The sequence below is a fragment of the Mesoplodon bidens genome (genome assembly GCF_964165515.1).
Source record: "Mesoplodon bidens genome assembly, chromosome: 3".
NCBI classification, from domain to species: Eukaryota; Metazoa; Chordata; class Mammalia; order Artiodactyla; family Ziphiidae; genus Mesoplodon; species Mesoplodon bidens.
The window spans coordinates 146,971,363-146,997,010 of NC_138178.1; the positions used below are offsets into that span (position 1 = coordinate 146,971,363).

The following is a 25,648-nucleotide window of genomic DNA, read 5'->3' on the forward strand; positions in this document are numbered from 1 at the left end:
TAGAAGGGTATTAAGAGGTACAAGCTACTATGTATAAAAAAATAAGCTACAAGGATATATTGTATAGCACAGAAAATATAGCCAATATTTTATAATAACTATAAATGGAGTATAATCTTTAAAAATTGTGAACCACTATGTTGTACACCTGAAACTTACATAATATTGTAAATCAACTATACCTTAATTAAAAAGTATTTTTAAATGTGCCAAAGGCTTGAATAGACATTTCTCCAAAGATATATAAATATTCTGCTTTAATTTTATAATTAATTTTATTAAAATATTTTATGTAAAAAAAATATACACAAATGACCAATAAGCACATAAAAAGATGGTCAACCTCACTAATTGTTAGGTGTGGTATTGTGATTTATAATAAGAAATATATATTTGGTCTTCTTCTTCCTGGCACAGAACTCCTAAAACTCTTGGAATTTCCTGAGAGGAGAACCATAAAGGTGTCTTTTGTGATGTTACTGAGGTGACTTTTTGAAAGCCCCTATGTCACCTAAAAATGGGAGCTGGTCACCAGAGGAACCAACCTTGTGATTAGAGGGTTTCAATCCCACCCCACCCCCACCTCTGGGGATGGAAAGGGGGCTGAAGTTGGGTTTGATCACCAATAGCCAATAATTTAATCAATCATATCCATGTAATGAAGCCTCCATAAAAACCCTAAAAGGACAAGGTTCTGAAAGCTTTCCGGTCAGTGAACATGTGGAGATTTGGAGACAGTGGTGCACCCAGAAAGGGCACGGAGGCTCTGCACCCCTTCCCACATGCATTGCCAGATATTTGTACATCACTGTTTGTAGCGGTATTATTTTTTTTAAATATTTATTTATTCAATTGTTTGGCTGTGCTGTGTCTTAGTTGTGGGAGGTGGGATCTTCGTCACTGCGTGTGGGATCTTTAGTTGCAGCACAAGGGTTCTTTAGGTGCGGCATGCAGGCTCCTTTAGTTGTGGCATGCAGGACCTAGTTCCCTGACCAGGGATCTAACCTGGGCCCCCTGCATTGGGAGCGCAGAGTCTTAACCACTGGACCACCAGGGAAGTCCCTGTAGTAGCATTATTTACAATAGTGAAAAGGTGGAAGCAACTCAAATGTCTATGGACTGACGAATGAATAAACAGAATGTGTGTGTGCATACATATATACATACAACAAAATATTATTTAACCTCAAAAAGGAAATTCTGGGCTTCCCTGGTGGCGCAGTGGTTGGGAGTCCGCCTGCCGATGCGGGGGACGCGGGTTCGTGCCCGGGTCCGGGAGGATCCCACATGCCGCGGAGCGGTTGGGCCCGTGGGCCACGGCCGCTGGGCCCGCGTGTCCGGAGCCTGTGCTCCGCAATGGGAGAGGCCACAGCAGTGAGAAGTCCGTGTACTGAAAAAAAAAAAAAAAAAAAAAAAAAAAAGGAAATTCTGACACATGCTAGAATATGGATGAAGCTTGAAGACCTTATGCTAAGTGAAATAAGCCAGACACAAAAAAACAAATATTCAATATGATTCCAGTTATATGAGATACCTACAGCAGTCAAATTCATCAGGACATCAGTAGAATGGTGGTTGCCAGGGGCTGGAGGAAGGGGAAAAAAGGGAGTGTTTAATGAGTAGAGTTTCAGTTTGGAACGATGAAGAAGTTCTGGAGATGGATGGTGATGATAGCTGCACAACAATATGAATGCAGTTAATATCACTGAATTGTATACTTAAAGTGCTCAAAATGGTAAGTTTTATGTTATTTATATTTTACCACAATTTTTTGAAAGGTATACAGATTGAAGATAAAACTCTTTTTATTCCCAGATCACATTGATCATGGATGTAGAAATTCCTAAGCAATGCACAAAAAAGCTACCAGAACTAATTACTGAATTTAGTAAAGTAACAGGATACAAGGTCTATATACTAGAGACAAACAAATGGACATTTAAAATTTTTAAACATCTTTTACAACAGCATCAAAAAAACACGTTATGCTTAGGGGTAACTTTAACAAAACATGTACAAGACCTGTACTCTGAAAGCTCATAACTTTACTCTGAGAAATTAAAGAAAATCTAAATAAAAGGAGGAACATAACAAGTCAGTGGTTCTGAATACTCGATATTGCTAAATTGTCAGTTCTCCCCAAATTGATTTATAGATCAATCCCAACCAAATGGACTCTACTCCTGAATGTGAAATGTAAAATAATAAAGCTTGTAGATAATCACAGAGGAGTATATCTTCATAACCTCAATGTAGGGAAAAACCTCAAACAAGACACAAAAAAGCATTAACGATAAAGGAGAAGAGTGACAAACTGAGCTACATTAAAATTAAGAACTTCTGATCATTTTTAGGTCACCATTAAAGGGTAAAAAGGCAAGCCAGAGTGGAGAGAAGATACATTTAAACACAATACATGTAACCAACAAGGGACTCTTATCCAAACATACAAAGGACTCGTCTTACTCTATAAGACAAACACAGACAAAACAGTAGAAAAATGTGCAAAAGACACACTTCACAAAAATGGATATTTAAGTAGCTAACAATCACAGGAAAGAATGCTTAACATCATCAAATCACCAGGAAATACAAATTTCAGCCTCAACAAGATACCACTGTATACCCATCAGAATGACTAAAATTTTCTTTAGTTGCCAGTATCAAGGGTCAACAAAGGTGTGGACAATAGGAACTCTCGCACACTGCTGGTGGGAGTATAAACTGGAAAATAAAACAATAGAAATTTATTATCTCAAAGTTCTGAAGGCTAGAAGTCCAAAATCAAGGTATGTGCAGGGCCATGTTCCCCCTGAAACCTACAGGAGAATCCTTCCTTGCCTCTTCCTTGCTTTTGGTAATTTGGTGTCAATCTTTGGTGTTTTTAAGCTTGTAGATGCAACACTCCAATCTTCTATCTTCACATGGTGTCTCCCTTTGTCTCTTCATGTGGCATTCTTTTTATAAGGTTACCAGTCACATCAGATTAGGGTCTCAGCCTACTCTAGCAAGACCTCATCTTAACTAACAACATCTGAAATGACCCTATTTCCAAATAACATCACATTCTGAGGTACTGGGAGTTAGGACTTCAACATGTTGGGGGTGGAGAGGGGGGGTGAGATGACACAATTCAGCCTATAATATACACCAAAAAGAATATTCATAAAAGCAATTTTTCACAATAGCCAAAAACTACAAACAATCCAAATGTCCATCACCATTAGAATGGATTTTTTGAAGTTGTAATACATGTATGTAAAGGAATACTGTACAGAAATGAAAATAAAAGAACCACAATAACATGAAACAACTATGATAAATGTCACAAACATAGTATTGAATAAAATAAGTCATACATGAAATACACATGCTGAATCTATTCATACTAAAAATAAAAAGTAGGCAATAAAAACTAAAAATTTATTTAGGGATGCAAGGTGATGTGGTAAAAATGTAAAGAAAAAAGTGATTACCATAAAACTGAGGATAAGTGTGACCTCTAATCAGGACAAACATTGTGATTAGGAGGGGACATAAAGGAGCTTATAGGGTATTGGCAGTGTTCAATTTCTTTACCTGCATGGTAAGTTACACAGGTACAATGAACTGTACTATTATTTTGTGTACTTTTCTGTTAAGTGATATTTTAAAATAATGTAAGTGAAAGAAAAAGGAGCTTTGCTGGAAATAAAAAGTTGAAAAAATACTAGAGTTAATATCTTTATGTCAAAGTTCATGCTTAAATAAGTGGAAAGTAAGCAAAGTGCAAAAGTTCATATAATATGCTGCCTTTTGTGTAAGAAGGGGAAATAAGAAAACATCTATTCATTTGTGCAGCAGAAATACAGTAAAGGTAAACTAGAGACTCATTACGTTCATTTCTTCGAGAGGGCCAGGTAGGAATAAGGTGGAAAAGATAGAAGAAATGAAGAAGGGGTATGATACTTAGAATCTCTTTTGGACAGGTCTGACATTAAGAACTATGCTAACAACTCACACATCCCACAGTACAACAACAAAACAAAGTAATCAATAATAATGAGGGGAAAAACTAAAATGGAATTCAAAACAGAACCAAATGAACTGGAACATCTGATAAATGAGTAGTGTAACCACACTGAAAAAAAAATTAACCCAAGTAATTTTTAAACACAGTATCTGAACTATATATCTACAAACTAAAGACAAAAAGAACTCTAAGTAAATACTGAATTCTAATTAAGAGGTTTCTTTTTTTGCAGAGGTATAGGTTAGCAATTCTAAAACAACTTTGTTATTCTAGGATTAAGCAAATAAGTACAAACATTGTGTATAACAAGAAACAGTTCTAATCAATGTGGAAGAAAGTTACAAATGTGAAAGAGAACAGAGTGAACCCTGTGATGAATAAACTGGAATTGGTGTTATCAGTGTGAATTGGTTGCTTTTAATATATATAGAATAGACAGATAGATATGTGTGTGGACATATGTGTATTCACTCATGTCACACACATATGTACATATCTATTTCTTTTTCTTTTTTTTTGGCCACGCAGCATCCAAGATCTTAGTTCCCCAACCAGGGATAGAACCCATGCCCCCTGCAGTGGAAGCACAGAGTCTTAACCACTGGGCCACCAGAGAAGTCCCAGTATATATCTATTTCTTAACTTTATCAGCTGACAAAGCCCAGAAGCCATGACACCCCAGTAGCAAATGAACACACCTTGCACACAGATCTTGATTTCCAAATATATTCTCCACCAAAAGGAACTAGGGGTCCTTAGAGAAATGGCTGACTCCAGAGTTGGAATGAGCCTGGGATATCTTATTGTGCCAAAACATAAAGAAAATCCTCAATGAATGACAAGGTCATATCAAAAGGACCTAAGAATCAGCTTGAAACGGTTCCCATTGGCCCAATCTGGGACAATTTGAGCATCAATATAAATTAATGAGAGTAAAGAAATATAACTCATTGAATAAATAAGAATCCAAGAGTCTACAATGATATAAATAAATAAGTAGGGGGGAAAGGAAAGCTCTTTATGGCAGAAAGCCAACTAATAAACACAGAAGGAATGAAGGAATTAGAAAATCACCATTTGGCAACCATAATAGCAATAAATGATTTAGACAAGAATTATCAGTGAATGCTACTGGAGGGTAAAAGTTCTGAGCGATAACAGGGTATTTATAGACCTCAAACTACTTCCCCCCCCAAAATACCTATAAATTACAAAAAGAAAAATTCTAACTTTACAGTGGAGTAACCTGACAAACACTACCTTAACCATGTGATCAAAGTTAACATCACCAGAAATGGGACAAATTGACAGCATGTGCCTCCATAAGCATCTTTCCCATGGTATTCCTAACAAAAGTGTATTTTTGCAATTAATATGTTAATTAAGAGTAATAGATTCCAATTGTTGAATCATTCTCGCAATCCTGGAATAAACAATGCTTGGAATGTGAAAAAAAATGTTTTAAAGTACATGAGATGAATTTAATTATGAAAATATATCAAACAAACCCAAATTAAGAGACATTCAACAAAATAACTGGCCTAAACTCTTTAAATATCAAGTCATGAAAAACATGGAAGATTAAAGAACTGTTCCAGATTAAAGGAGACTAAAGAGATAGGACAACTAAATCTAATGCACAATTCAGGATATTCTTTTGCTGTAAATGACATTCTTGGCACCACTAGCAAGATCTGAATAAGACCTACAGATTAGATAATGGTATCATACTGGTTTAATTCTGATAATTTTACCAAGGCTATGTAAAAGAATGTCCTTGATTTTAGGAAATGCACACTAAAGTTCTTAGGGAAAATGGGCATCACGATTGCAACCGACTCTCAATCCAAAATAAAAGGTGTATATATGTGTGTATTATATGTATATGTATACACACACACACACACATACAGAGAGAGAGGGAGAGAGAAACAGCAAATGACAACAGTAGTTAGAGACAGGGAAAGAGAGACAGAGATTAAAGAATAAGACAAATATGGAAAACGTTAATATACGGGGAATTAGGGCAAAAGGTATATATAGAAGAATTCTCTGTACTACTCTGACAACTCTTCTGTAAGCCTGAAATTATGTCAAAATAAAAAAACTAAAAAATCTTACACAATACAGAAAATCAGATACTTCATAAAGGAATCAAAGATGAGAAATTATTCAACCACTTAAAATAATGAAACAACATTTTTTTGCTACGTAATTGGCACTAAAAATGTAGGTGACAGTACTCAGTGTCAGCGAGATTCTAGAGAACTTGGTACTTTCATATTTTGCCGTTAGAGTAATAACAGGTCTAAAAAAAAAAAGTACAGATTCTAATGATTCTACGGCTGGGACTCTATACTAAGGAGATAAATACTAAATACTGAAAACTCATGATACACTACAGCCTTATTTAAATAATGTAATCACTACAGCCTTAATGCAAATTGTAAATTGGGAAAAACTTAATACAGGGAGAGTTTAAGAAAACAGATATAATCACTCATAGGAATTATTCAGTTAACAAAGTATAAATAGTCCATAAAAACTAAGTAAACACGGAATAGCACATACAACAGACATAATATGATAAAGCAAAATTGTATGAACAGAATAATTACAAACTATGGTTTTAAAAATATCTACACACAGGGACTTCCCTGGTGGTCCAGTGGTTAAGACTCCATGCTTCCACTGCCACCACACTGTTATAGTATCTGTAGGGTGGTGATATTGCTTAATGAGGTTGTTTTCCTTTTCTTTACCTTTCAAATTGTCAGTAACTTTACTATTTTAATACTGAGGAATATGCAACTAATAATAGAAAATAAGCTTAGCTACTATTTTAACATTAATCCTTTGTGTTTACAAAATGCATCTGGAAATATTTCAGAGGGAAAATAAGGGGGAAAAAGTCATGACAAACTAATTTATACAAATACCTTTATCTTATCTTTAAACATATATCACAGTAAACATGTGAGGGAGGAAGCTGCTCAAGTCCAGTAGGGAAAAGGTTACAAAAGATACTTTAAAAATATTCAGACTGAAAGCATGAGCATCCTTATATCCTTTCTCAAAGAACAAGCACATTCTATACAAATGATTGTGACACAGAATTTTAAAGTTCAAGAGCCTGTCACAGTAATGAGGTAAAATATGGACAAGAGGAGTCTTGCAAGTGTCTCTCTCGTCCAATACTCACTGAAGTCTCATTCGTTTTTCAGGGGGGCCTTTAGTGCCCACAGTCTGTTGAACGTTCTTTGTGGTCTCCTTCTCCTCAGATTTCACAGTTTCTGGTACAGGTTCTGCCTCTTTCTTTGTCTGATCCACTAGACATCAAAAGCAGATATTTTTTGGAGGGGGAGGAGGGTGGAGGGATAAGACCAATTTAGACAACAGTTAATGTGAATGGTTCAGACTCTCAAATTAATTTAGAACTACTTATCTCAAGTTCTAAATTTAGCTGTTTCATCAGGCAGATGTATAAGAACCAATTTACAAACAAAAAACCTGATAATACAAGCAAATTATGATACTAAACAAAAACACATGACATTTAAATAAGACATTATACATAAAAAAGATACATAATTATTCTATGCCAGGTCAATGAATAGTCCAATACCTATTCTCAATGATGAAACAGAAGGCCTTTTTTCAAACTTTTGACAACCTAAAATCACCTCAGCTTCTCCACACACCCTCAATACCTGTTCATCCTACTCCAATGCATCTTTCAAATACTAATATCACTACCACAAAAGCACCACCTTTTGTCACTCAGCAGATCAAAGGTTAGGAGTAACAGACTGGCATTAGAGAGTCTAAAAGGACAAAATGATCATAATTCACCTCACATGTTATGATTGTTACTGAGTTAAACAGGCTGTTTGGTCTTATTTCAAGTTTGATAAGAATTATCAGATGAACCATACCTGGGACAGGCTTTTCTCCAGACTTTTGCTGTAATTAAAAAAAAAAAAAAAAAAAAAGAAGTGGGGAAGAGGGGTGGAGGAAGAGGAAGAAGAAAACAGGGCAGGTTAGCAAAGCTTTTTGCTTCTTGACGTCATAATTTTCATTAAAATTACACCTGCATGCGAATTATATTATAAATGACTTCATGAAGAGGAACTACTATCCATGTACCATAAAAAAGTAAATTTATCATTTTCTACTTCTTATTCCTGTTCCAGAAAAGACACAAATCTAAAACTAGAACAAAAGAGTCAACCATAAAAAAAACCCTTGAACATCGACAAAGCCCTATGCCTCTGCACCGAGGCTACAATGCTTTATAAAAAGTAGCTAAGGAGAATCCAATGAGAGGGAATGACGGAGCCTTTCAAGACTCCAGAGGCTTATTTTCATAGGGAGAGGCTTATTTTCATAGGGGATATGAGCTATAAGTAAGTAGAATGAAATTTGGATGTCTGACTTTTAAAGTTGGCAGGTATGGGACGTAAAGAAAAAGAGGTATTTTTCTATGAATATAAGGCTTCTGTTGAGTGTACTATTAGAAATCAAACTGCAGGAAAAAATGATGGGGGCACTAGGAGTCAGGAACAAGGTCAGATCCTTCATTCTGCACAGCAGTTCTGTTACTTCAGTGGGCCCTGTCATCTCCCTGTTCTCACTACCCAAGTTAAATGCTTTAAAACACTTTCCTCCTCCTCTCCCTCCTTCCTCCTCCTCAAGGCTCACAACCTACCCTTCACCCTCAGCCAATAAGGGTGTCAATGCCCCAAGTTCTCTCCCATCTATCTACCTCCAAACTTATTATACCTTTAGATACAGACATATATACATAAAGAATACGTCTCTATACTTCCCTGTCATCTCAGAATAAAAGTGTTCTCTTTATTTTTATAAAGTTTAATGCCTTCATTTGTTTTCTGAATTTCTTTCTAAATTTACATGCCCTCCTTAAGCTTATCTATTCCTATGACTAGAGACTACATAATTTTCTGATGTCACGTGATCCAGATTCATGCTACAAACTGCCTACTAGCCCATTCCAACTACAAGTTCTGGGAACCAGAACACTTAAGACCAAAACTGAGCTTCCCATTATTACCCATTGTACAGAAAAGGTTAACATAGAAGGCCTGAGCTACTATCCTTAGAAGGGCCAGGCTGCAAGGTTGGCCTTTGGCTGGTATCTGGAAATTTGGATTTCAGGAGGGTTCCCACCATTTTGTAACTGATAATGGCAGTTCACTATGCGTAGACTGTTTGTATAAAAAATGTTGTTTTTGCTGAATACCTGCCTTCCTTCAAAGAATGTGCAATTTTGGTATGTGCTAGATACAAGGTACCTACGTGAAAAACCTCCCCCAAAAACGTGGGCACCAAGCCTCTAATGGACTTCCTTAGGCAGAAATATCACTTACATGTTGCTGCATTTTCACTGTTGAGGCAAGAGTGTACTCTGTATGACTCTTCATGGGAAGAAGAGAGTGTAAGGAAGCCTGCAGATGGATCCCTCCAGACTCCAGTAATGCCTTTTTTCCTTATATCTGGCTGTATAGCCCTACTATGTCACTGTAATAAATCCTGTGAGTCCTTCAAGCAAACCTCCAAACATGGGGGTGGTCATGGGAATCCACAACACAACAACATTATTACCTGTTTTATGAACATATTAGGACTTAAACATGTCTAAAGTAATTTGAGGGAACAAATAATTTTTCTTTAAAACAGGAGAGGAAATAGATGGTGTAACATTGAGGGATGAGAAATTGAGAGGGGATATTCTTATACTGCTAGCACTGAACCACTTGAACTACACTGGACACTGGACCATATCCAGACGTTGGAATAATGTCATTACCTACCTAGTGCACACTGTCTAATCTTTTCTAGTGAACACCGTCACACAAACTAGTAGGATGTGGTCTAAGATGGGAAAATAGAACGGAGGTGGCCTTTCTGACAAAATTTATTAGGTAACTTAGGAGTAAACCTAGCTGAAGCAATATCCTATGGTGTCCTAGCAGCTTCTGAAAACAGCACTGAAAAGACATTCATAATAAAAGGCACTGAAGGCCTGAATTCCTATCACATCAGTTTTGGTGTAACTTTCAGTAGGAACAAAAGTTAAAATATGGAAAAAGGAGCTTCAAGGAAAAATGCAGGACTTCTCCAAGATTCTCCTAAGCACCCCCATAAAGGGGCAACATCCCTCGGATCCAGAAGTCCTAAGCTACAAATGGTTCTGGGAGACAAAATGGGTAAATAGGAGCTCACAGAAGGCTTCAAGGAGACCAAGAATCTATTTTCTTCTCCAGATCTGAGGAAAAATGCTGTGGGTTGGAGAAACAAAGAGATTATTAAAAGTTCTAGAGAAAGCCTTCCTTCTCCTAGTTCTGCTACATAGAGTTGACATACTCTCTCTCTTTGTGAGTTGGCTTTTGGCCCCTGGATGGTTAAAAGAAGGTGAGGCTCTGGAAAATGACAACTTAAGGGTGACTATGGCTAAACCTTTACAAGAAAAATGTAAAAACTCACTGAAATGATATGTAGTCTGCAACCTGCTTAAAATAATTGGGAGGAAATAGGGGAAGGAGAGAGAAAACAGGATTGGCCATGCCTGATAACTGTTGAAGCAGGATGATATCAATAGGTACATGGGGGTTTCATTTTTTATTATTCCCTCTATTTTTAGATGTGTTTCTAAATTTCCATAACTTTCTACAAAGTGAAGTTTTTTTGTTTTAAGATTCAAGAGAGTCTTTGAGCTTTCTACATTGTCCAGCCTAGTTCACCAGGATAGAACAGTATATGGAATTCAAGTCAGCACCCCTAGCCAGAGAAAAAGGAACTGTCATTCAGCTGGAGTACCACAGAACCCAAACATAGCAGTAAGCTATTGAATGTTCTGGAGGTTGGCTAATGAAAATAGAACCCCTAACAACTATATTTAACCCCAAGTCTGTTTCTTTTCCTATATTCTGAATTTGGGTTCAACACCAAGTTGATTCTAATCCTAGGCCTGAAACCTCAGAATCATCCATAATGCCAATCTCTCTATATCCAACCACCAAATTTAGGCAATGCTAAATCTGAAATATATCTTGAATCTGTTTCCTCTCTATCTATGGCCACAGAATTAATTCAGGCTTTCCATAATCTAACTTCCTTGACTCCAAACATCACATTTTTTTAAAACATCTTCATTGGAGTATAATTGCTTTACAGTGGTGTGTTAGTTTCTGCTTTACAACAAAGTGAATCAGTTATACATATACATATATCCCCGTATCTCTTCCCTCTTGTGCCTCCCTCCCTCCCTCCCACCCTCCCTATCTCACCCCTCTACGTGGTCACAAAGCACCGAGCTGATCTCCCTGTGCTATGCAGCTGCTTCCCACTAGCTATCTATTTTACATTTGGTAGTGTATATATGTCCATGCCACTCTCTCACTTTGTGCCAGCTTACACCTTCCCCCTCCCCGTATCCTCAAGTCCATTCTCTAGTAGGTCTGCGTCTTTATTCCCGTCTTACCCTTAGGTTCTTCATGACCATTTTTTTGTTTTGTTTTTTAGATTCCATATATATATGTGTTAGCATACGGTATTTGTTTTTCTCTTTCTGACTTACTTCACTCTGTATGACAGACTCTAGGTCCATCCACCTCACTACAAATAACTCAGTTTCGTTTCTTTTTATGGCTGAGTAATATTCCACTGTATATATGTGCCACATATTCTTTATCTGTTCATCTGTCAATGGACACTTAGGTTGCTTCCAAGTCCTGGCTATTGTAAATAGAACTGCAATGAACATTGTGGTACATGACACATTTTCCTATGCATCCTCTATACCATTAATGGTTATCTTCCTAAAACAAACAAATCACTACATTATTTCCTTGCAACTGTTTTTAAACATTGAATGGGTCCCTACTACCATCATCAATAATTCACAGCTAGTCAGTGCTGAGGGTCAAGAAGATGAGGTAGAGGATATCTAAGTTTACTTCAAGAGAGGGTGTATTTGAAAAAGAATGTACAAAAATTGCCACTGCTTTCATTTGTCTTTAATGATGATAGCTATTGTTTTAATATTTCAAATAACATTTAATGTACCTGGAAACGTATGTTTACAAGAGTGGTACCAGGTTATGGGTTTAAAATAGTGAATAAACACTAGACCATAGCACTAACCACAAACTCCTTTGTGGAGCATATACAATTCTTCTCAATATGACCTTAATTGAAATTTTAAGTCTCATATTTCACTATTCCTCCCTTCACAAACACATAAGAGTAATAAAACTTCAGAGTATTTTCTGGTTCCTTTTTTTTTTTTATAGGTACATTGAGGTATAACTGATACATGAAAAAAAACCTGCACATATTTGATATACACAATTTGATGAGTTTGGACATATACATACACCTGTGATACCATCACCACAATCAAGGTAATAAACATATCCATCACCTCCAAAAGATTTCTTCTGCTCCTTTAGTTTGGGGTTTGTGTGTGTGTGTGTTAAGAACACTCAATATGAGATCCACCCTCTTACCAAGTTTTTAAGTGCACAACACCATATTGTTAACTGTAAGCAGTATGTTGTACAGTAGATCTCTACAACTTATTCATCTTATATAACTGTAACTTTACAGCCTCTTTAGAACTCCCTATTTTCCCCTTCTTCCATCCTCTGGCAACCACTATAATATTTTCTGTATCTGTAAGTCTGACTATTTTAGATTCCTCATGTAAGTGAAATCATATAGTATTCATCCTTCTGTGACTGACTTATCTCAATTAGCACAATATCTTCCAGGTTCATCCACAACACCACAAATGGTACAATTTCCTTCTTTTTTAAGGCTGAATAATATTAAACTATATGTATATCCCACAGTTTCTTTATCCATTCATCTGTTGATGGACATTAGGGCTATTTCCATACCTTGGCTATTGTGGATAATGCTAAATATTCACAAAAATAATAAATGTGGGAATACAGATAGCTCAGGTTTCAAATGATATTACAAAGCTACAGTAATCAAAACAGTATGGTATTGGCATAAAAACAGACATAGATCAATGGAACAAAATAGAGAGTCCAGAAATAAACCCATGCACATATGGTCAATTAATTTACACCACACACAAAAATTAACTGAAAATGGATTTAAGACTGGAATGTAAGATCTGAAACCATAAAACTCCCAGAAGAAAACATAGGCAGTAAGCTCCTTGACATCAGTCTTGGTGATGAGTTTTTGGGTTTGACATGAAAAGCAAATGCATCAAAAGCAAAAATAAACAAGTGAGACTACGTCAAACCAAAAAGCTTCTGCACAGCAAAGTAAATCATCAACAAAATGAAAAGGCAACCTACAAAATGGAAGGAAATATTTGCAAATCGCATATCTGATAAGAAGTTAATATCCAAAATATATAAAGAACTCATACATCTCAACAGTGAAAAAACAAACAATTCAATTAAAAAATGGGCAGAGGACCTGAATAGATATTTTTCCAAAGAAGACATACAGATGGCCAACAGGTACATGAAAAGGTGCTCAACATCACTAATCATCAGGGAAATGCATATCAAAACCACAATGAGATATCACTTCATAGTTGTTATAATGGTTACCATTGAAAAGACAAAAAGTAACAAGTGTTGGTGAGGATGTAAAAAACAGGGTACACTTGTGTACTGTTGGTGGCAATACAAATTGGTGCAGCCAGTATGGAAAACAGTACAGAGGTTCCCCCGAAAATTAAAAACAGAACTACCATACGGTCCAGCAATCCCACTTTTGGGTATATATTTGAAGGGAATGAATACAGGATCTCAAATGGACACCTGCATTCCCACATTCACTGCGGCATTACCCACAATAGCCAAGGTATGGAAACAACTTACATGTCTGTCAACAGAATGGGTAAAGAAGATGTGAGATATATATATGTGTGTGTGTAAGAGAGAGACATATGTGACACACACACACACACACGTGTGCGCACACATATATACAGGAATATTATTTAGCCATGAGAAAGAAGGATATCCTGCCATTTGTTAAAGCATGAACCTGGAGAGCATTATACTAAGTGGAGTCAGACAGGCAAATATGATATATCACATCACTTATATGTGGAATCTAAAATGTTCAAACTCCTACAGAGAGTACAGCGGTGCCTGCCAGTGGCTGAGGGGGTGGGGGAAATGCGGAGATGTTGGTGAAAGGTATAAGATGAAGTAAGTTCTGGAAATCTAATACACAACATGGTGATTATAGTTAGTAACACTGTATTATATATTTGAAAGTTCCTAAGAGAGTAAAACTTAAATGAACTCACCATAAAAAAGAACAGTAATTATGTGACATGACAGAGATGTTCGCTAATGCTATGGCGGTAATCATTTTGCAGTATATAAGTGTATCAAATCAACAGGTTGTACACCTTAAACTTACACAATGTTACACCAATTATATCCCAATAAAGCTGATAACAAAAAGTTTATCCCTAAGTATGTTTTTGATGCTATTATACGTGGGATTTTCTTGATAGCCTTTACTGATAGTTGTTAGTATACAGAAGTGCAACTGATTTGTGTGTTGATTTTGTATCCTGCGATTTCACTGAATTCATGTATTAGTTATAACATTTTTTAATGGAGTCTTTAGGGTATGCTATGTATAAGATCATATCATCTGCAACAGACAATTTTACTTCTTTTCCCATTTGGATCCCTTTTACTGTCTAATTTCTCTGGCTAGGTCTCCCAGCACTATGCTGAATAGAAGTATGGAGGGTGGATATCCTTGTCTTGTTCCTGATCTTAGAGAAAAAGCTTTGTTCTTCACCACTGAATATGATGATAGCCGTGGGTTTGTTATACGTGGCTTTTATGATGTTGAGGTACATTCCTTTTATACCTAGTTTGTTGTTTGTACCATAAAAAGATGTTGAATTTTCCCAAATGCTTTTTCTGCATCTTTTGAGACGATCATGTGATTTTTATACTTCATCCTGATAATGTAGTGTATCATACTGATTGAGTTTAGTATGTTGAACCATCTCTGCACCTCAGGGATAAATCCCACTTGATCATGATATATGATCCTCTTAATGGGCTACTGCGTTTGATTTGCTACTATTTCATTGAGAATTTTTGCATCTATTTTTATTGGACTGTAGTTTTCTTGTCTTGTAGTGTCTTTTGGTCTTTGGTATCAGAGTAATGCTGGCCTCATAAAATGAATTTGGAAGTGTTCCCTCCTCTTTAATTTTTTGGAAGAGTTTGAGAAGGATTGGTGTTAATTCTCTTTAAATGTTTGGTAGAATTCACCCATGAAGTCATCTGTTCCTAGACATTTCTTTGGGAGGTTTGTGATTACTGATTCAGTCTCCTTACTCATTATTGGTCTGTTCAGATTTTCTATTTCTTCATGACTTAGTCTTGGTAGGTCATATGTTCTAGGACTTTCTTATAGGTTATCCAATTTCTTGGCATATAAACTGTTTATAGTAGTCTCTTATGATCATTTTACTTCTGTGGCATCAGTAGTAACATTTCTTCCATTTCTAATTTTATTTATTTGAGTCTCCTCTCTTTGTTAGTCTAGCTAAAAGTTGGTCAATTTTGTTTATCTTTTCAAAACACCAACCCTTAGTTTCCTTGCTTTGTTGTTGTTGTTTTCATTGAAGTATAGTTGATTTAAAATGTTGTATTAGTTTCTGGTGTATCACTGATTCTTTTCTATTGTTTTTCTAGTCTCTATTTCATAATTTTTAATCTTTGTAATTTCTTTCCTTCTGCTAACTTATAAGTGGAAATTAAACAACACGCTCCTGAACAACAAGTAGGTCAAAGAAGGAATCAAAAGGGAAATCAGAAATTATCTGGAGAGAAATTAAAATGAAAATACAACATACCAAAACTTATGGGATGCAGGAAAAGAAGTACTAAGAGGGAAGTTTATAGCAATAAATCCTACACTAAAAAGAAGGAAAGATCACAAACAATCGAACTTTACACCTCAAGAAACTAAACAAAGAACTAAGGGATTTTCTTGGTTTCTGAGTATGTGTTCATTAATAATCTTTCATGTTTTGGGTTTTGCATTTTCTGTTCCCATTTTCTAGATCAGCACTGCCCAAAATATAATGTGAGCCACAAATACAAGCTATATACGTAATTTAAAATTTTCTAGTAGTCACATTTTCAGAAAGAAACAGATGAATTTTATTATTTTTAACCAAATGTATCTAAAATAGTATCACTGACATATAACCAATATTTTTAACTATTAATGAAATATTTTATAAATTTTTTTGTACTAAGTGCTTAAACCCAGTATGTATTTCACACATAACACAACTCAATTTGGACTAGCTGTGTTTCAAATGCACAATAGTCACATGTGCCTAGAGGCTACTGTACTGTGCAGGTCTAGGTGTTCTGCCACGAATGGCCAACCACACCTAACCTCTTACACTCTGTAGTCACTACTCATCATCTTACACACAGCTATAATTCATTTATTTATTTATTCAACAGACTGTTTCATCTTCACACGCAGTTCATGAGATTTCTCTAAACTGGCTTTTTGGTCCTGAGTTCCAACTGTGGCCTCTGCTCCCTTCAGTACCACGTCACCATTCCAACAGTACATCTCATCCAGTAGAGTCAGGGAAGGGGGAAGGAAAGGCCTATTCTAAAGTCATCTCAGGGTGTGAAAAATCTCAGTCTAAAACAACCCTTGAAAATCTCTTAAATAGGCCCTCCACAGGAAAAACATGACCTTGTGTATACACAGCCCTGTAAAGATTAGTAAGAGCTGAGGCAAACCATAAGAATAACATGTTCACATATTCCATCTCATACTACTTCTCTGCAAAAGCTCATTTAGTACCACGGTATGTGGACCTGCTATTGCTGTTGGAATGCCCAAGACAACGTAATGGAATTCATATAACTCCAACACCAGTATATGTTATAAGCCTATTTATTATTACTCCTGCCTCCTCCATTTATCATGCCAAACCCTCCACATCAAATGTACTATTGTTTTTATTATTCTATCATTTAAGGACTTAAATACCCTCTACATCAGGCTGGAAGGCAGCATGTACAGTAAAAACAGCATGAGTTTCAAATTCTAGTTTTGTTACCATCTATGACACTTTCAGCAACCTTCTGAATGAGAATATTATCTATATTCAGTCCTCACAGTTTACAAAGATTCAATGAGGAATTAAACTTAAGAGCACAGAACAGTACTAATTCCATTCCCTTTACCACCTCCTCCATTAAGTCCTTGAAAAACCTTCCTTTGATTCAGAGATCAGTTTTTTAACTAACGAGGAAAATCAGTATTTTTAGGTCACATCTGAAACAGTCCTCAATTAAAAATAAATATGCCAGGAAAAAGTGTTGAATCAAAATTAACCACATGCATTCTCATTACCTGCACAAATCTGGGTGGAAATTTTTGTCTAAGGTCTAGGAGTAAAGCATCCACACGCTGTCTCTGGAAAATAGAGCTTGGTTCTTCTTTCCTTTTGACTTTAGGTTTGACTTTATCTATTAAAATATAAGGTCCAAATCAAAACATTGTCTAACTACTTTGGTGCCTTATATTTTACAAATCTTTGTCTGCCATGAATATATTCAAATTTCATTATTTTTAATGGCTGCTATTCCAAAGATAATCCCCCCAAATACATTAAACATAGCATATACAGAGAAGCATTCAAACTCTCCCTCTGAAATGAGGTTAAAATTCTAACATTTAAAAAGCTGATATATCTTTTAAAGACATTTCAGTTTTAGCATGTAAACATGGATAAACATTGTTCTTATGTTTCCATAATTACTTAATTATGGAAAACTTTAAGGCTAAATTTTCCATAATCACCTAAGTCACATTCAGATTATTGGTTTGAAATTATTGTGTGTATATTTTAAGTGTATTAAACGGACTTTTCCCACAAAACCTAATAGGTACAAATGGAAAATGCAACTTTCATAAACTCAAGTAACCATACTCAATTATGAAGACTATAATCCACTGAAAAAAACAGGACAAACCAAACAACAGAAGATCATAAAGACAAGAGAGAAAAGAACTTGCAAGAAAAATTATGAAGCTAATCACGTGTGGGATTTTCCCTGGGAGGGGAGTGTGCTGGTGGACTGTCTATAAAGAAAGGGTTCCAGTTAAGTTTCACTCCAAACATTTCATTAGGGTAGGGGCAAAGAGCTCTTGGGAGAAGTTTATTCAACTGATGCAAACTTTCCTAAGTCAAATGTTGTCGCCGGGACCTACTATTACGAATAAATATAACTGTATCTCAAAGACCATTCATTCCACGGGTTTGAATTTTATTTAAAGGCTACCTTTTCCATAGTAATTCATTCTAAGTTTCTATTTCTCTAGAAAGAAATGCAGAATATAGGTATACTGCTATAGATACATTTCTAGAAGTACTTTTATTAGTAAAATATGGTACAGAACAAGTAGCAGATTAGCAGCTATGGCAACTAGAGGACCTGACATCACGACAGGCGGTAACATGGAAAGATGAGAAAACAGACTGTTCATCCGGAGATAGGGCTTTAAGAGCATCTCCCCTATTTCAAAAACTTGGAAGACTTGGGTTCCAGATTTCAAGATGACTCAACAGTTTGATAAGCAGGAAATATCATCATTACTCATTCCTCATCACTGATTTCCCCTACATGTCCTAAATATTTTAAAACCTTGCATCAACTTATCAAAGATTATCATGTACCAAAGAGATTAAAATTTGTACCTGTTCCTATGGGAATGCTATTACTACCACATCTAATTACATGAATTATAGCTCTGACAATGTCATCATCCTATGAAACCTTCCCATGGAGAAGTAAAACACAGCTAGAAATCATCAATAGCCATTTTCCGAAAGAAAGCAGCTTCATTCTCTGAGTAACAAAACGTGTTTTAGGAGGGTCTCGGTGTCCCACCTACCTTGCTCTTCATGATCTTTGAAGTGCCACCAATACCCTTTGGAGGGATGATATCGACAGTATGACATAGCTTCATCAAAAGCTGACTGAATGCCATGTACCGCAGTAAGCTTATAAAAAGAAAACAAATTCTGAATTTCTCATCGATCATCCAAAATTTACAAAGTGAACACAAAATATTACATATGCAAAGACAGTAATTCTTTTGCTTTTCAGAACCTGAATCACTATGTATCTAGAGGTGGTATATACTTTGAACATGGAGCTGGCCCACAGGAACCAATGCTTAAGATATTCTAATAGTCAACACTTTATACCAACTTACACAAGGGAAAGGAGTTCCTGTTTAATTCTCGGTAGCAAGGTAGTTCAGTTAGAAGTTTTCTTTAATGTTTAAAGTGTGTAAAGACACTCACCACTCTAGAGTTTATAACTGATCCCAAGTCTGGTGCCTGATAGATCACTCCGGCAATAATATAGTAATCAGCCAGTGGGATAACTAAAGCAGTGGGGAAAAAAAAAGTTTATCAATATAGCTATGTACACAAACTGCTAAATGTATTTCCATAAAAAGAACAACTAAAGTTTGACATTTTCCCATACTAAAGCTTAAGGTAGGGTTTGGCAATTCCTGTTTTTGTAAATAAAGTTATATAGGAAAATAACCACACTCATTCATTTGCGTTACTATCTAAGGCTGCTATGGCACTAGTTGAATAGTTGTCTCAGAGACCATGAGGCCCACAAAGCCTAAAATATTTAGTCTCTGGACCTTCACAGAAAAAGTTTGCTAAAAAAAAAGTTTGCCCTAGGAGCAGTGCTTCTTAAACTTTAACGTGCATTTGAATCACCTGAGTATCTTGTTAAAATCAGATTCTTACTCAGTAGGGACAATGCACTTCTAACAAGTTCCTAAGTGATCCGATGCTGCTGTCAGTCAACCACACTTTGGGGAATAAGACCTTAGATCAAGAGAGATTTAGGGCCCAGGATGAAGATACCAGACATACTGAACTTACCTCTATGCCCCAGTCCAAGGTCCTAAGGAATAAAACAGCGGCTAGTGAGGCTGGTGCCATCTTCTGTCGCTTCTGAACCTGGAACCCTTTCATCATGGAACTCTTGTCCCCAGCCTTGTCTTTGTTCTAACTTTCTCTTTTTCTCTGGGCAGGGACTCTAGATCTTTGACTTTTTTTTTTTTATTTATTTATCTTTATTTATTTATTTTTGGCTGTGTTTGGTCTTTGTTGCAGTGCGCGGGCTTCTCACTGCGGTGGCTTCTCTTGTTGCGGAGCACGGGCTCTAGGTGCTCGGGCTTCAGTAGTTGTGCCTCGCGGGCTCTAGAGTGCAGGCTCAGTAGTTGTGGCACACGGGCTTAGTTGCTCTGCGGCATGTGGGATCTTCCCGGACCAGGGCTCGAACCCATGTCCCCTGCACTGTCAGGCGGATTCTTAACCACTGCGCCACCAGGGAAGTCCTAGATCTTTGACTTTGAAAGTAAATTTGGATTCTTGACTCTGGAACCACCACTTCAGTAGCAAGTCATTCTCTGGAATCAATACTAGGGTGAAGGTTATTCTCAAAGGTCTTGATGAGAGTATCTAATTTAAGAGATGTAGCTGGTCATCTCTGGAATAGGTGACTAGCTCTTTGACTCAAAATCAAGTCTGAATTCTATACTTTTCAGTATGATTTCTAAAGCAAGTTTTTGTCTGGTAATTTTGGTTGAATGTGTCAATGAGGATTTTCCATTGATCTTTTATGAATTTGGTGCAAGTGCATCTACCAAGAATTAAACCTGATTTCCTTCTGAGAGATTAGAATTTGAAAGGCAGAGGACGTCTACATGATCAGCCCTCAATAAAAATTCTGGACTCAGAGTCTCAAACGGTCTTCCCTGAGCTCTGAGCAGACATACTACACACTGCATTTCACTACTAGAGGGAAGGTGCACTTGGTGTGGCCCCTCACAGAAGGGAAAGCATAGGAAGCCTACACATGGATTCCTACAAATCCCTAAAACAGAACCCAATCCACAAAAATAAGAACATATAGCTCAGGAGTAAATAAATCATGGTATTTTAAGAAGAAAATAATGCCTAAAGTTTACATATTTTACCTTGAGTAGGGGACTGCCGCTGTTGCTTTCGAATGATAAAAAGAATGGGCTCTTGAGCATGTAAAAGGATGTATTCCACTCCAACCATCTGACTGAAAACAGGACACAGACATTCAGAGATCTATGAATGCCCTACAAACAATTCTGTAGAACATTCAAATTATCACATAAAAGTATAGCAACATTGTAAACAGGATAAAACTGCCTATGTTTGATATTAAATATTGGCTGTTTAATAAAACTGGCTATTTTTCCCAGGTAGGTAGGGCACAGATAAAGTAAGATTTCGTTTTTAAACAACAACAAGATTTCTCTACAAAAATTCGATGAACTTGATTGAATCGGAGTATTTTCAGTCATGAAAGTACAATGAACCTACATTTCAAAAAAGGCAACCAAAATACCAGGATGCTTCCTGACCAAGGAGATCTATAAATATATATAAAACATAAAAATATACATAAACACTATACCTGTCTTAATATAGATCGCTACTATATATTGTACCCAACCAGAAAACATCAAAAACCTTATCCTCACCCCCAACATACTTTTTCCTGACATACTATGTTTAAAAGCAACACCAAGGTATCTCAGTAAATGTAAATATTAACCTCAAAACAAAAGCTATTTAAAATACCAGAAATTTAATTTCTTAGAACCCCTGCTCCCCATGTTTAGCTGACAGATGAAAAACTTTATTACACAGTTGTTTCAGAAACTTTTGTAATAGTAATAAATTCTTAATTATTTAGCATCCCAAGTCTGAAGAATCTTGCTAAATTTGGCTAAAATTTTATTTGTCAAACAAAGAAAAATCTACTATAAACTCGACTATGGTTTAAGACATCCAATTAGATGTAGAGGAGACAACATATATAGTTACCTGGTTAAGGACAACAGTTGCATTGCTGAAATCAATGAGATTTACATCTAAACCTCATAGTTGCATTTTAACTGGACAGTAATATGTGAAGTTATAAAGAAAAGACTTCCTAGGTTACAAGTGACTACTAATAATTCCTTTGCATGTCAAATTTGCACAAACCCAAACAAAACTCCGGTTCTTCCAAAACTTCTACTCTGTACTTCATGATTCACAGCTTGAAAGAACTATTCATTACAAAATCTGCAGTTGGCAAAGATGCTACCTTCTTATAATAACTTACTTTAAGTGTTCTAATGTTAGCCTCTGCATTTTGACCACTTCATTATTACATGTCCTGTCATAAAAAGGATTACTTCTTTCTGAAAAGTAATCCAGGACACTTCCACTGTTCAAAATAGGGATCCAGGAACTGTCAACCCAAGAGATTCCCAGCAGATTATCTATAGAAAAGAAATAAAATGATAAAGGATGAGAAAAGAGAAAAAAATCCAATCCAGCAAACATTTATTATGCATATAATGTAGGAGGCACTATGAATATAAGGATGACGTGGATCCTAACCTACACACCCTCACAGTCCAGCAGAAGAGATAAGTATGCAAGAAAGCAATGACAACATAAGATCCATAATAAAGGTATGAATAAATGTGTTATGAGAGCACAGTGGAGAGAGCAGAATGCCTTACCTGCGGGAACCGGAATGATTTTTCATAGGGTGAGGAGGAGGTGGGTTTTAGCACTATATGTTAAAGAATAGAGGCTCACCATGGAGAAAAGAGAGGCAAAGTAATTCCAAGCAGAGGTAATGCATATACATAGGTAGGGAAATATAAAAGTATATTAATATGTTTAACTGGGAGATTCTGATTGACATATATACACTAATATGTATAAAACAGTTAACTAATGAGCCTGCTGTATAAAAAATAAATAAAATTCAAAGATTCAATAAATAAATAAAAGTATATTATATGTTTAAAGAATAACTCAATTAGGTGAAGAAGTTATAGGATTTGAAATCTAGAGAGGTCTTTCAAAATATTGGAAATCCTGAGTTTTTATAATGTTGGCAACTAATTCAAAAATTTTCAAACAATATGTATGCCAAAGAAAACACATTCATCGCCACTAATGGGAAAACTTCCAATTAAAGAGACAGAAATAAGTTAGGAATCTATTATTACAGATGAGATAATAATGATGTAAAAGGGGCAAATGAAAAGTAGAATGCCCTTAATTACAGCCATACAATTTCATATTTTAAAGAATTAAACCTTAAATTTTTCAAAATGGAAAAAGAAAAAAAAGACATGATAAGTAGGGCTAGATAGCTTTAATTAATGAGCTTTTATTGGGTACTGGCTGCAATGTTTCATACCACTGACAGTACTAAATCCCACTAGCTGTAAGTCATGAAACATCAAATTGCCTATATAATTACTGGTTGAAGCAGGAAGAATGGAAAACTTCAACCTCCCCATGCCTTAGTTTTCTCATCTATAAAATAGGGCTTATAATAGTATCTCCATGCTAGATTATATATGTAAAATGCTTAGTACCTTGTAATAACCCAATGAATGTTCATTATGATGATGATGGTGGTAGTGCTGGTAGTCAATTTCTTTTAAGATCAATATGAACAAACTTATTTCTGGCTTAACCAAAGGCTGTCCTAGTTTGTGCCTCTTTTTTTTTTCTAGTTTATGCACTTTAAAAAAAAATAGAAACGTCTTTCATTCATTCTCAAAAGGGTATAGGTTTACTAGATATTCAAATGGTCACGCTAGATTAAACTGATTTCAAATGTCACTAACCTCTGCAAAGCCTTTCTCTACTTTGCAAGGCAGAAATAATGGTTTCTTTCTCTATGTCCTCATAGCGGTTTCTATATAGTTTTTTTTTTTTTTTTTTTTTCTTTTTGCGGTATGTGGGCCTCTCACTGCTGTGGCCTCTCCCGTTGCGGAGCACAGGCTCCGGACGCGCAGGCCCAGCGGCCATGGCTCACGGGCCCAGCCGCTCCACGGCATGTGGGATCCTCCCAGACCGGGGCACGAACCCGCGTCCCCTGCATCGGCAGGCGGACTCTCAACCACTGCGCCACCAGGGAGGCCCTCTATATAGTTTTATTATCAATTATTAATAACCCACAAATACAAATGTTTTCCCATTAAATGCTGAGTTTTTTAAGGAACTGGGGCTGTGGGTTACTCATCAGAGCTAGCACAGGACTTGTTTGGTAAGAATTAGAAAATGTTTATTAATTCATGATTAAGGGCTAAGGACAAGTTACTCCACTGGTCATAAATTTACACACACTCCGTATCCAAGGATGTTCAGTTACAAACTAGTTAACTGGGGTTAAGAGGGTGGTGTGTGGCTGTGAAATAGGATATATTAGTTCTCCCACATAGAAGCTGCCTGTGACCACAGCCCAATAAAGAGAATACACTACCAAAACAAGCAGACTCCAACTATTCCTTACCATCTCCACTGTTACCACCCTAGTCTGAGCCACCTCCAAATCTCCATGCACTACAAAAGTGCCTTCCTAACCGGTCTCCCTAATTCTACCTTTGCCTTCCTACAGTGTTCTCAGCAGTCAAGGTGATCCTAAAAGAAAGTAAGTCAGGTTACGTTCATCCCCTCTGGTCAAAACCCTCCAGGGGTTCTCTATTTTACTCAGAGGACAAGCCAAAGGCCTTACCACAGCCTACAATTCCTGTATGAACAAGCCACCACACCAATTCTCTCTCTGACCGCACCTACTTCCTGCCTCCTCTCTCACTGTGCTTCAGCCATACTGGCCCCCTTGCTGTTCTTCTGACATGTTCCCACCTTAGAGCCTTTGCTATGGCCCTAACAAATCTAAATAAAAAGTAAAAAGTTATGAAAGCTAAACAGCCTCGTGGACTAAATGTTTCTCCTTTTTATTCAGTAGCAAGGGAGAGCATATTGACATGGCTCTAATACAGCTCTCTAACAATCAGCAAGTAATGAAATTAGGTACTTGATATTCTCACTTATAACGAAAGACAAACATATAGTAAACATTATCCAGAACTGCTGAAGATCACTGGACATTTTGACAATATATAAATGACAATATATTTGTAATGTGTGTGCTAGACTCCAATTTGGTTAATATAGAAAAAGGAACCTCAAACGTCAGGAATAAGGTAGGCCCCAGGCCAAGTGCCAAGAATGAACCAAACACTGTCGCCTCATGACCCCACCCCCTTCTCTGTCGTTCCTTCACCTGGACAGAACAGCCCCAATACTGCTGTAGAGATACGTATGTAGGACAACACCACAGGGCTCAAAGCCCAGAGCTTCTTCCAATCCCCTCGTTTTGACTCTTCTAAGAGACTCCTGAAGAACTGCGAAAATCTAGGCAATTTCTCGACAGATTGGCGCTTTGGGTCGTTCACAGAAAACATTCCAAAGTGCTTGGGAGACATCACAAAGGAACCGGAATCTTGCCCCCAAGAGCTATAAATCCCTAAACCAGATCCCAAACAATCAGGAAACAAAGGGGACAGCACAGGTTACCTCGGATATCCACCGCCGCCATAGTCCCAAAAGCGTTCTCAGGTTCTTCTTCCGGCGCAGAGTATACGTAACAAGGCTGAGACGAAAGA

The 25,648-nt window shown here is 36.6% G+C and overlaps 1 protein-coding gene across 3 annotated transcripts; it reads right to left on the reverse strand.

The window, feature by feature from the left end:
- Positions 1 to 316: 316 nt before the first annotated feature.
- MED6 (mediator complex subunit 6) lies at positions 317 to 25,648 on the reverse strand. 3 transcript variants are annotated; one of them, XR_014015309.1, is made up of 10 exons: positions 25,560 to 25,648; positions 22,291 to 22,450; positions 21,122 to 21,213; positions 19,419 to 19,501; positions 19,004 to 19,112; positions 17,459 to 17,574; positions 7,948 to 7,975; positions 7,215 to 7,341; positions 1,434 to 1,585; positions 317 to 1,205 (listed from the first exon to the last, which is right to left on the reverse strand). XR_014015309.1 is itself a non-coding variant. In XM_081227686.1 (10 exons), the coding sequence occupies exons 1-9, from the start codon at positions 25,579 to 25,581 to the stop codon at positions 1,561 to 1,563; spliced, it is 762 nt and encodes a 253-aa protein (XP_081083812.1). In that variant the 5' UTR covers positions 25,582 to 25,648; the 3' UTR covers positions 317 to 1,390; positions 1,539 to 1,560. The 3 variants fall into 3 exon arrangements, 2 of the variants coding, with proteins under 2 accessions (XP_081083812.1, XP_081083813.1); XM_081227686.1 differs by having other exon boundaries at positions 317 to 1,390; positions 1,539 to 1,585; XM_081227687.1 differs by lacking the exons at positions 317 to 1,205; positions 1,434 to 1,585; positions 17,459 to 17,574 and having other exon boundaries at positions 1,788 to 7,341.